Source organism: Elgaria multicarinata, chromosome 8 (assembly GCF_023053635.1).
Source record: "Elgaria multicarinata webbii isolate HBS135686 ecotype San Diego chromosome 8, rElgMul1.1.pri, whole genome shotgun sequence".
In the NCBI taxonomy this organism is placed as follows: Eukaryota; Metazoa; Chordata; class Lepidosauria; order Squamata; family Anguidae; genus Elgaria; species Elgaria multicarinata.
The window spans coordinates 30,606,906-30,618,284 of NC_086178.1; the positions used below are offsets into that span (position 1 = coordinate 30,606,906).

The following is an 11,379-nucleotide window of genomic DNA, read 5'->3' on the forward strand; positions in this document are numbered from 1 at the left end:
GAATGGACCACGGGGCTTTCTTCCCCTTTCCCCGGTGTGATGAGAAGCAAGAGTGATGGTAAGGAAACACAATCTCCCCCCCCCCCTCGGAAAGTGCTCATTGTCTAGAACAGCCTTCCTCAGCCCGGATGGACATCTGAAGTTCTATTAGTGAAGGCTGGTGGCTCCAATTTTGGTGGGGCTGTGAATCCATTCTGGGTTTCATTCAAAATCAGACAGAACTCTGAAGGAGCTCTCCAAGGTGTGAATCGGTTTGGGGGTTAGTTTCCAGCACCTTGGATAGCTCCTTTAGAGTTCTGGCTGGGTCTGACTGAAGCCTAGAATGAATTCACAGCCCCACTGAAGTCAGAGCCACCAGCCTCCACTGGGCTCTATCTTTTAATTTTTCTGCCTTTATCTTTTTTGATGTTCCTCACAAACATTTCAACAGTTCAACACAACATGTTGCCTGAAAAAGAAAAAGAAAAAATCTAATAAGCAAAAGAACAGCAATGCTAATCTGTAATCCCATTGATGTGAGCAGGTCTTTGGCTGCCACCTGCTGGTAGCAAATTCAAAATATATAGCAACTTAAATCTGGAGATATGATATGATTTCAAACATGTTTGACTATTGTGTTTCAACAGCACGTTTATTGGAGCCACTTCCTGCCAGAAGTTATAAATCTTGATTCATATTACGTATTACCAAGTTGAATGATTTTAATCAAACTTTCAAAGCTGTAGGTAAACTTACTTCCAAAGAATGATCTTTCCTGTGATAAGAAATCTACATCTAGGTGATCTCTGATAGGTGTCTCAAAAACTTGGAGCATTAGACATATAGCTTTGCTCTATTCCAGATGGCATCACGAACATGAAAAAAATACATCTAAACTCACCCCTCTCTCTCTGGGTCTCCAGATGTTGGTGGACTGAAACTCCTATCAACCCTAGCAAGCATAGCCAATAGTGAAGGATGATGGGAGTTGTATGTCAAAATATCTGGAGGAGCACAAACTGCCCACTCCTAATTTAATAGCACCATCTATCCTCATAGCACTCCACAAAGTCTCCCACCCAGACACTCACTGTCCAAATCCCAATCCACTTAGCTTCTACCAGAAAGCGTCCGTGCCATTGTCTGAACTTGGCAGTAGGCAGCAGCCTTAGCCATGGGAACAGCCAGGAGTCAGGAATGAAGAGTACACCAGACTCACAGGACAACACAGTGGGCAGAGTCAAGAAACAAGTCAGAACCACAGGAAAAGCCAGGAGCCAGAGCCAAAGAATAACCTGGAATACAGGAACACACACACCAGAGACCAGGAAGCTGTTGTCACTCAAGCGATGCTCAGCTGGAACAGGAAGTCTTCTTATGCTTCTTCCTTTCCAGGAGGATCCAATGAGTGGCCTTGGTAGACCAAGTAAGAGCAGGGCCCGATGGTACTTCACTGAGAAGTTGCCACCTTCCGTTCAGAATTTCAACACATGTAGGAGCAGCATATAGATGCTGCTGTTCCTTACAATAATGTGCCTTTGAAACATGCCCTGCAAAATACATACAAATATATGGCTACTAGTCCTGATGGCTGTGTAAAAATTTCCTTTTATAAAATACATTTATTTCCCACTAGAGGGTAGTAAAACAACTTGGGATTCAACCTGCCAGTGCACTCCATAAAGACGTCATGACTATGCACATTTCGAGATGACGCTTCAGAAGTTGTGCATGTACTTTGGGCACTGTCCCGAGAAGAAAGGTGAGATATAAATTTAACAAATTAAACAGATGAATGATATCTATATATTGACTATGGGAGACTCTCAATCTAAGCAGGGGCATCATGGAGAGCGGGCAGAAGAGCAATCTCTCCATTCCACCTTTGTTTCAGATCACATGCAATTATCACTGAGGAACACATGCAGTTCTGGTTAGTATGGGGTAGGAAAAGTAACCAACATAAAATTCCCGCAACGCACCATTTACAATTTGGACCAGTGGTGTTTTTTTTAAAGGTTGCATTAATCTTGAGGAAATGGGTGAATTCTATAATTTTTTGGCATGGGTCACCTTTAAATAGAAGGGGACTAAACAGAAGGTTTTTCTCTTTCTTTGCTTTACAAGAAAAAAGTGGAGATGGTGCCTCTTTGGTTGTAAAAAGAAAGAAAAACCTTGGTGACCTCATAGTTATAGGCGAGACAACCATCCATTGCCTTGAAAATTTAAAGAATTCCTGCACTCCTTAAAAGTCACCAAATATTCCCCCCACTCCTCTTGCGGGGCACAAGTGTTCTTGAGAAAGTGGGAGGAATATTTAGCCCAGCCTTGCTTTGAACCTGGATGTTCATATTGCATTCCAAAACCTAAATCTAAAATAGTGACACCCCGCCCCCCGCCCTAAGGTGCAGCTATAATTTAGTCTTAAGGATTTGTTTAGTGGCAGTGCATGTGATCTGCAAACGAAAAGGGCATCAGATGATAGTTTGACGCAGTTGCACGTTCACAATTAATTGCATGGCAGTTTGACGCAGATGCACATTCACAATTAATTGCACTTATGTGCAATTGACATGATATTTCCTTCAGTGCCTTCTACGGTGTAGATTTCATGTAGATTTCTATTTGTGGAAGGTAGAATTCTGGATCTGTCCCCTGCTTTCAGAGAAAGTGGGATGTGCGAGTTAGGAATATGGCATGTGTTCCACTCCTTGCCTTGCCTGTTCTTCATAGTATCATAACCTAGAGTGACCCTATGGAAAGAAGGACAGGGCTCCTGTATTTTTATTTATTTATTTATTTATTACATTTCTATACCGCCCAATAGCAGGAATTTTCCCTTTCCCCCAACAATTAAAGTTGCAGGAACTCTGCCCTATTGACCAGATACAAAAGAGGGCAGGGCTCCTGCAGCTTCAACTGTGGTGATGAATAGGGAATTTCACCAGATGCTGAAATTCCCTTTTCTATGCAACTGTTAAAAGATACAGGATGCCTGTTCTCCTTTCCATATGGTCACCCTACATAAACCCACCCAGTGAAGCCACTTATATCCTGCAGCAACTTACAATATCAACTATATCACAACACCACTGGCCAAGAAGTTCTACTTATATCCTGGTCACTGCATGTCACTGTGAATGTTTCTTTGCTGCCACAATGACTTACAGTAGGGTGACCATATGGAAAGGAGGACAGGACTCCTGTATCTTTAACAGTTGTGTAGAAAAGGGAATTTCAGCAGGTGTCATTGTTATGCATGCAGCACTTGGTGAAATTCCCTCTTCATCACAACAGTTAAAGCTGCAGGAGTATAGCTAGAGTGACCAGATACAAGAGGGCAGGGCTCCTGCAGCTTTAACTGTTGTGATGAAGAGAGAATTTCACCAGGTGCTGCATGCATAACAATGACAGCTGCTGAAATTCCCTTTTCTATACAACTGTTAAAGATACAGGAGCCCAGTCCACCTTTCCATATGGTCATCCTACCTACAGGATCAATACCTCAGATAAAATACATGTTTAGAGTGTAAGTGCCTTGGAGTAGGGGCCTTTCAGGCCTGTTCTTTATAAAGTGCCATGTGCATAGGTACTGCTGCTATTAAATCAGGACTGGGCAGGTTGTCCCCCCCCCCCCCCCGCCACATGTTTGGCCTACGATTCTCACCATTTCTCTATATTGGCTGGACTGGCTATGACTGTTGGAATTGATGAAACATTTGGAGGACCACATTTTCTCCAGCCCATATTACATGTTAAAAGGATGAATAAAATAAGCATTTGAGTTGAGATGAACTCTTATGACTTAGGGTCGCATCACACATTACATTAATTATGTGGGATGCAGCTACTCGTGAGTAGGTGCACACAGCCATGATGGGGATCTAGCACAGTGAATACCAGGATGGGAAGATTTAACCTGAATTTATACTTTCCAAGTTTTTCATAAAAAAGCAAATCTGTTAAGCATCTTAACTCTTAACTTGATCTGAAAGTGTTTTTGATTCTAGAATTTAGGACCAGTGAGGCGGTATGCCATGTAAAAAAAAAGAAGAAGAAGAAGAAGAAGATCCTGTGCTTGCCCTTAAAAGTTGCAATAGGGATGGGGAACCTGCACCACCCCATATGTTATTGAACTCCAACTCCCATCAGCCCTGTCCAGCATGGCCAATGGCCATCCCAACAATGTCTGGAGAGCTACAGATTCTCCATTGTGAAACAGATTAGCTTTACTGTACTGGTGATGTGTAATTGCAATAGTAACCCTGCTCAGTATGAGAGGAACCACCAGTCCTTCAACAATATAATTGGAAGAAAAGCCAGGGATTGACATGTGAATTAGGGTGAATAAATGCCTTCTTAATCTTGGTTAGGAAATCCAGGAATTAAGCTTAATGTCTGTGGCAAGACTCCATCTCCAGAAGGTTCTGCTGGTTGTTCCTTCCAATTCTTTATTTCAGTGCCTACACCAGTTCTGGTTCCATCATGGCTACTTCATCTACATATAGATTAACATAGAATAATTTAGATTTTATCTATTCCTGCAGTTTGTGACAAATTATCCACTGGTGTTCAGACTTGACTAATAAGCTTATTAATTTAAAGGTGTGAATAAAACATTGCTTTGACTGCACAACACTTTCAAGAAACACTGTATGGACAGTATTTGCTAACAGGATTCGGGTGAATGGGCGGTGTTTAGTCAGAGAAGACAATAACATAAATTTGGGTTCATGACAGGTCTCCTCCCTATCTCCCTTTTAACATTAGTTTTATCTTTGTCATCTGGGAGTCTAAATGCACAGTTGGCTGATTCAACCTGCACTCGACTGACTGCTTTCCAAAACCTCCAGGAATCTCCTTAAACTTTGCTGAAAATGAACTTGAAATTGGCTTATCTTCTCCTAGCTATATGCACAGCTATAGTCTTGATCTTGGTCTGGGTTTTCCAACCTAGAGGAGGGAAGCCCACAATATGTGAAACCTATCTCCAGAAGGTGAGATTGGAGGAGGGAGGTTATGAGGATCGCAGCCTGGTATTTGCTGAGTTAACTCCAGCAGAGATGATCCAAGTGAAGAGGTACTTGCAACACAACTTGGGGGTGCCGCTAGTAGATCCTCCTGAAGCCAAGCCATCTGACAACTGCATTTTTTCAATCACCCTTCAGCTTCCTCCCAAAGCAGAGGTGTTGAAATACCTGGACCATCAAGGGTCCTGTCCTGTCCGACAAGCTCTAGCTGTGCTTCATTTTGGAAACCAGAAGGACCCAAACATCACTGAGTTTGTGGTGGGACCCCTTCCAAAGCCAATGTACCACCAAGATGTTACAGTACGGAAGTATGGAGGAAAGTTGCCTTATTCCAGAAGGTTTGTTTTGAGTAATGAGTATCATGAAATACACATTTTTCTAAAGGAGGTGGAATATCCCAAGGCTCCAAATTTTATGCACAAGGTACTGGATTACAATGGAAGCAACTTGGCATACACCCATGGGTTGCCACCAGGGCTGAAATCAGGAGACCGCAAAATTTGGTTGACTCATTTACAGAATGTCCCTGGCTATTTCCTGCATCCATTTGGATTTGAGGTCCAGGTGGATTTTAGCAGTCTGGATATTTCCCAGTGGAAAGTTTTAAACGTGTTCTATAACGGACAGTACTTTGAGGACATGGAAGATATTGAGAGACAATTCAATGCAGGTCATGTTAAAGTAGCCAAGGTCAAAAAGGCTCCTCTTGATGGGGGATACTCCTCACTGAAGCCAAGGGTGCCGCATGAGGGACCAGGCCCATTGCACTATGCACCTCGTGGACCACGCTATAGCATCAGGAATAACCAAGTTACCTTCATGTCTTGGAGTTTTGCCTTTGGAATAGATGGCATCAGGGGGCCACGTATCTTTGACGTCAGGTTTAAGGGAGAGAGGGTAGTCTACGAGTTAAGCTTGCAAGATGCATGTGCTATCTATGGGTCCAACAATCCAGCACCAATGCTGACTAGATACATGGACTTAAGCTATGGTATTGGATATAGTGTCTTCACACCCATCCGGGGTGTGGATTGTCCTTACTTAGCTACTTATATAGACAGTTACTATTTCGTTGATTCCTCATTACCTGCCATCCGCAAAAACTCTATCTGCATCTTTGAGCAGAATGCTGAGGTCCCTGTGCGGCGCCATTATGACAATGGACAGGCTCCATTCTATGGAGGCTTGGTTGATTCATCTGTGGTCTTCAGGTCCGTATCTTCAGTTAGTAATTATGACTATGTCTGGGACTTTATTTTTCACCAAAATGGAGCTGTTAGTATCAGGGTTCATGCCAGTGGGTACATTGCACCGGCTTTTTACTTTGGTGACGCTGCAGAATTTGGCAATAGAGTTCAACAGTGGCTGCTGGGAACAATTCACACTCACAACATAAACTTCAAAGTGGATATGGACGTTGGTGGTAAGTGCCTGTCTCTTTTGTGACTTTCACACTATTCAGTAATTTGTCTGCCTCGTGATGCCTGACACTAGTTTTTAGCTGCATTTTTATAGATGTTTGGGATTATTTTGTGTCTGAGATGGAAATGGGATCCCCACCTGAATGATTCATGGAATGTTTTGGGAGCTTTGCTTTTAAGGGCATGAGAAAGACTTGCAAACAGCAACATTTTCCATATCTGTAGCCCATATGTTGTTTGAGTTACAATTCTTCATAACTGGCTTTTCTTCATTCCCTACTGCTCTTGATTACTGGTTACTCTGTTCATGACTGGCTTTTCTTCTAAAACCAATAAATAAATAAATAGTCATAGCTAAGGTAATGACAATTTCGATGTGCTGTCTGTCAGGCAAGTAGCTCACTTAAAACAGTCCCTTTCACATCCCAGTACAAGCAATGAGGTTTGGATTGTCCTGAAGCTAACACCAGTTTTTGGTGTGTGTATTTTCTTTTGAGTTATACACTTATAGAATTCCCCAGGCTAAAGGCGAAACTATATTACATAGTATTTAGCTGAGCTGGTGTTGCTTAGACCCCTGCTCTTCTCTGAGAACACTGACAGAGATAAGGTTGCATAGATTCTGACATTCCACAGGCCGAATAGGCCCAACCACTTCCAGATTCTAATGAAATCTTAGCTAAAAACTACGAGGCCCACTGCAGTGCTGAAACCATTCCCTGAAAGTCACTTTCATTGGATAGTGCCCATAGTTACAGGCACAGCTTATGAAGGGTCATCCAGAAATGTGAATAGTAAGTAAACCTTTATGAAATGCACTGACAGTTTGAATCTCAAGTGGTTTTACTATCCTGTAGTAGGAAATAAATGCACTTTGTAAGAGGAAACTTTTATATGGTATTCTGACTTCTCCTGCTCTGTTATGCTGCATCAATAGAATTCTATGGGATCATTGCCCAAGAGATGAAAGTATGTAAGGTGGAGGAACCCTGGAAAGGCAGGTTCCTTTGAATTGGGATTCATTGAGTGGTGGCCAAAACCTCTAAGACGTGGTTTCTCTCATTTTAGAAAAAGTTTATTATGAGCAGTGCTGCAGCGCTGCAAGGTGGCAACCCCTAGATCAGCCTTCCTCAACCTGGGGCGCTCCAGATGAGTTGGAATACAACTCCCAGAATGCCCCAGCCAGCTCTGGCTGGGGCATTCTGGGAGATGCAGTCCAACACATCTGGAGCGCCCCAGGTTGAGGAAGGCTGCCCTAGATGTTCTGAAGGCTTACCCACTAGTTGCAGGCAAAGCTAACATACTTATAGGTTAACATCCTCAGAAGCAACAACAGAACTTCCTCATACAATAACCCAATCATAATACAGCAATAGGTAAGCTTTTCAACCAATGATAGGCAAGGATTGATATGCATGTGCAGAGTTCTAAGGGCAGGAAAAACAAGAAGTGGATGGGTATTGCAATCCTAGAACATCTGTTCCTTCCTGTCCTCTTCCTGTCCTCTTCGGGAGGCTCACACTCTGACTAATGTGTCAACACTTCTTGTTGGTTGAGCAAGTGTTACTCAATATATTTTCAGTTACAGTTTGGATCAAATTGCTACAGAACTTAATTTCTAGTAGAAGGGGCTTACATCAAAATGGTGGGCACAGATAAAACAGCCCATCCACACATTTCCTCGACGACTCCCTCCTTTTGGGCGTTTTATCGTGACCACTACTCTAGATTTATTCTCGTAAGGGCTCTAACTGCACTTCTCTTGTTCTGCAATTTAGCGATCTGAGAAGCAAAGCATGGTGGAGCGAAGTAAAAGCAAGTAGCAAATAGCAATCAACATAACTTCTGTGTTAAGGAACTTCTTTTTTTCTCTTTGTACTGAGAAACTATGACTCTTTAAAAAAAAAAAAAAAACTCCACTGCCAGCCGCCTCTGCCTGCACCAAAACTGGACTCTGAGACACTCTTAAAAAGGCTCTGTGTGGTACAGCCGCCTCTCAGGGCTCAACTATAGCCATCTCTGAGTTGTGTCTTCAGTCTAACTCTGTCTCTAAGAGATATGCCAGCAGTGCAGTCAGAGCCTAGCTCACAAGTGTACGAAGTGAAATGGAAGGGAAGTGGTAGTGAAGCAAAGCAATGATATGCCAGGTTCCAACATTTGCAGCAACAGGGCATCCACAAAGAAGAGAGGCTCTCTCTCGACTGGCACCTTACTGTTGATCATGAGAGTTTTTCTTTAAAGATGACCCTTCATTGCCCATGATGTGGAAATTTGAGAAAAAGGCCTCTGCCCTATTCTGTTTTGCCCTGTGGGCTGCTTTGACTGACCTTTTTTTCCCCACATTTTGATTTGTGGATGCCTTGCCTCTGCTGAGCTCCAGGTACCTGACTGCACACCAAATCTGCAACAGGAAAGGTGCCCTGCTTGCCCAGGACTTCTTACCTAAAGACTGGAGATCCCCTTAATGCCAAGTGCTGAAACTGCTCAATGTGCAAGTCTCCAAAGAGGAGGTTTGACAACCTGAATTTGAAGGATATGACTCCAGCAGTTTTAAAAAACAATAATTTAAAAACTTTGAACTTTTTAAAAAATCCTAAAAAAAACAATGGATGAACATATCTGATTCAAACTTGGCATGGCTAAATCTCTCCTTAAGAGCTATCATGGTGCCATGGACCTAAAGAGGAAGTACCATGGGCCTCATAAGCTCAAAATCGAGTGAGCAGGCTAATGCATATACAGCCTCGCTGACAAATCCGGTAGGGGGAGGTGAAATCCGGATTTTTCCAATCTTTCCCAGCCAAAGAGCAGCTCTAATGGGAATTAAGAAAAATGCTTATAACTCCATCATTTTTAAAGATAAAGACATGAAAATTGGCACGATGGTAGATCTTAGATAGGGCTTTAGTCATACCAAATTTGAAACAGATCTGTTCATCCATTGATTTTTAAGGATTTTTTAAAAAAATTGGTTTTAAAATTATTATTTTTAAAATTGTCATTTTTAAAGATGAAGAGCTGACACTTCGCACCATGATAGGTTTAAGGTAGAACTTTAGCCACACCAAATTTGAAACAGATCCGTTCTTCCATTGATTTTTAGGATTTTTTTAAAATTTGAGGATTTAAAATTATTATTTTTAAATGTTATTTGTAAAGATAAAGAGCTGAAACTTGGCACCTTGATTGCTCTTAACAAGGACTTTAGCTATGCCAAGTTTGAAACATTCATCCATTGAGTTTTAGGACTTTTTTAAAGTTTGAGGTTTTAAAATTACTATTTTTTAAAAATGTCATTTTTAAAAAATAGTAATTTTAAAACCTCAAACTTTAAAAAAGTCCTAAAACTCAATGGATGAATGTTTCAAACTTGGCATAGCTAAAGTCCTTGTTAAGAGCAATCAAGGTGCCAAGTTTCAGCTCTTTATCTTTACAAATAACATTTAAAAATAATAATTTTAAATCCTCAAATTTTAAAAAAATCCTAAAAATCAATGGAAGAACGGATCTGTTTCAAATTTGGTGTGGCTAAAGTTCTACCTTAAACCTATCATGGTGCGAAGTGTCAGCTCTTCATCTTTAAAAATGACAATTTTAAAAATAATAATTTTAAAACCAATTTTTTTAAAAAATCCTTAAAAATCAATGGATGAACAGATCTGTTTCAAATTTGGTATGACTAAAGCCCTATCTAAGATCTACCATCGTGCCAATTTTCATGTCTTTATCTTTAAAAATGATGGAGTTATAAGCATTTTTCTTAATTCCCATTAGAGCTGCTCTTTGGCTGGGAAAGATTGGAAAAATCCGGATTTCACCTCCCCCTACCGGATTTGTCAGCGAGGCTGTATATGCATTAGCCTGCTCACTCGATTTTGAGCTTATGAGGCCCATGGTACTTCCTCTTTAGGTCCGGTGCTGCAAAGAACCTGTGAAGAAACTTTCTTGCACACTCATTAGTTTGAGGTTTCTCATAAAATAATTGCATGGTTTCCATTGTGAATTACTCTGTCTTCTATTTGGTCTATTTCTAATGTCCTTACTAGACCTGCTGGCTTACGCCGGCAGGGAGGCGGGGCCGAGGCGCGCTAACGTTAGCGCGCCTCCCCCGGGCTTCTAGATGGCGGAGTCGCAGGGAGGACACAAGCCCTGCGTCGTCCGCCATTTTTTGTTTTTGTTTAAAGGGGCCGCGTGTGGCCCGAAGACAGCGGACAAGGTAAGGTTTTTTTTTACTTTTTTAAAAAAAAACCGGGGGGGGGGGGAAGGATGGCAGGGTGGGTGGCACGGGGGAGGGCGGGTGAGATCGCGTCGCCCGAGCAAGCAGCCGAGCTGCGCTTGCCCGGCGGGCAATGCCTGGCATTTGCCAGGCATTGCCCGGGCATGCGCTGCTCGGCTGCTTGCTTGGGTGGTGCGCGGCGCGATCTCACCCGCCCTCCCCCGTGCCACCCACGCTGCTATCCTCTGCCCTTCCCTCTCTTCCCCCCCCCCCCCGCCGATGGGCACAGCGCTCCTATGAGTACTGTGCCAGGCAGGTCCGCGGCTTTTCACGGCTCCTCGCAAGTAAGCGAGGAGCCGCAAAAAGCTGTGGAAGTCCCTAGACGTTCCCCAGCTCCGGCCTGAGGCCGGAGCTGGGGAAAAAGCGCGCCATAAGCGCATTCGCTTATGGCGCGTTGGAGAAGGCCTCAGCGCGGCCTGCCGCTGGATTCCCCTGTACGTCATCTGGACACACAGCAGGGAAACCGGGTCAGAAGGCGCGCTAAGGCCTCGTCTAGTAAGGCCCCAAGACTCATTAACTCTCAGGGAAGAATTAAGACTAGTTCCCTAGATTCAAGTTGGTACCAAAGGTGTGAAATTCCATTTACATTCCTAGCAAGGTAGCTAAGGTAACTGCTTCTCTTATTAGACATTTTACATTGGACTCTGCAGTTGCATGCTGTGGCAGGAAATGC

General features: G+C 42.9%; 1 protein-coding gene across 1 annotated transcript; it reads left to right on the forward strand.

Annotated features, from left to right (window-relative positions):
- The first annotated feature begins 1,689 nt into the window (after positions 1–1,689).
- On the forward strand, positions 1,690–8,216 carry LOC134402489 (primary amine oxidase, lung isozyme-like). Its single transcript, XM_063131959.1, has 3 exons — positions 1,690–1,741; positions 4,888–6,432; positions 8,209–8,216. The coding sequence occupies exons 1-3, from the start codon at positions 1,690–1,692 to the stop codon at positions 8,214–8,216; spliced, it is 1,605 nt and encodes a 534-aa protein (XP_062988029.1).
- The last annotated feature ends 3,163 nt before the right edge of the window (positions 8,217–11,379 follow it).

Excerpts from the sequence above, each read along its gene's own strand:
- LOC134402489 (XM_063131959.1), top strand. The coding sequence starts at position 1,690 with ATGACGCTTCAGAAGTTGTGCATGTACTTTGGGCACTGTCCCGAGAAG. Across the intron at positions 1,742-4,887 it reads GCACTGTCCCGAGAAGAAAG|CTATATGCACAGCTATAGTC; the intron begins GTGAGATATAAA and ends ATCTTCTCCTAG.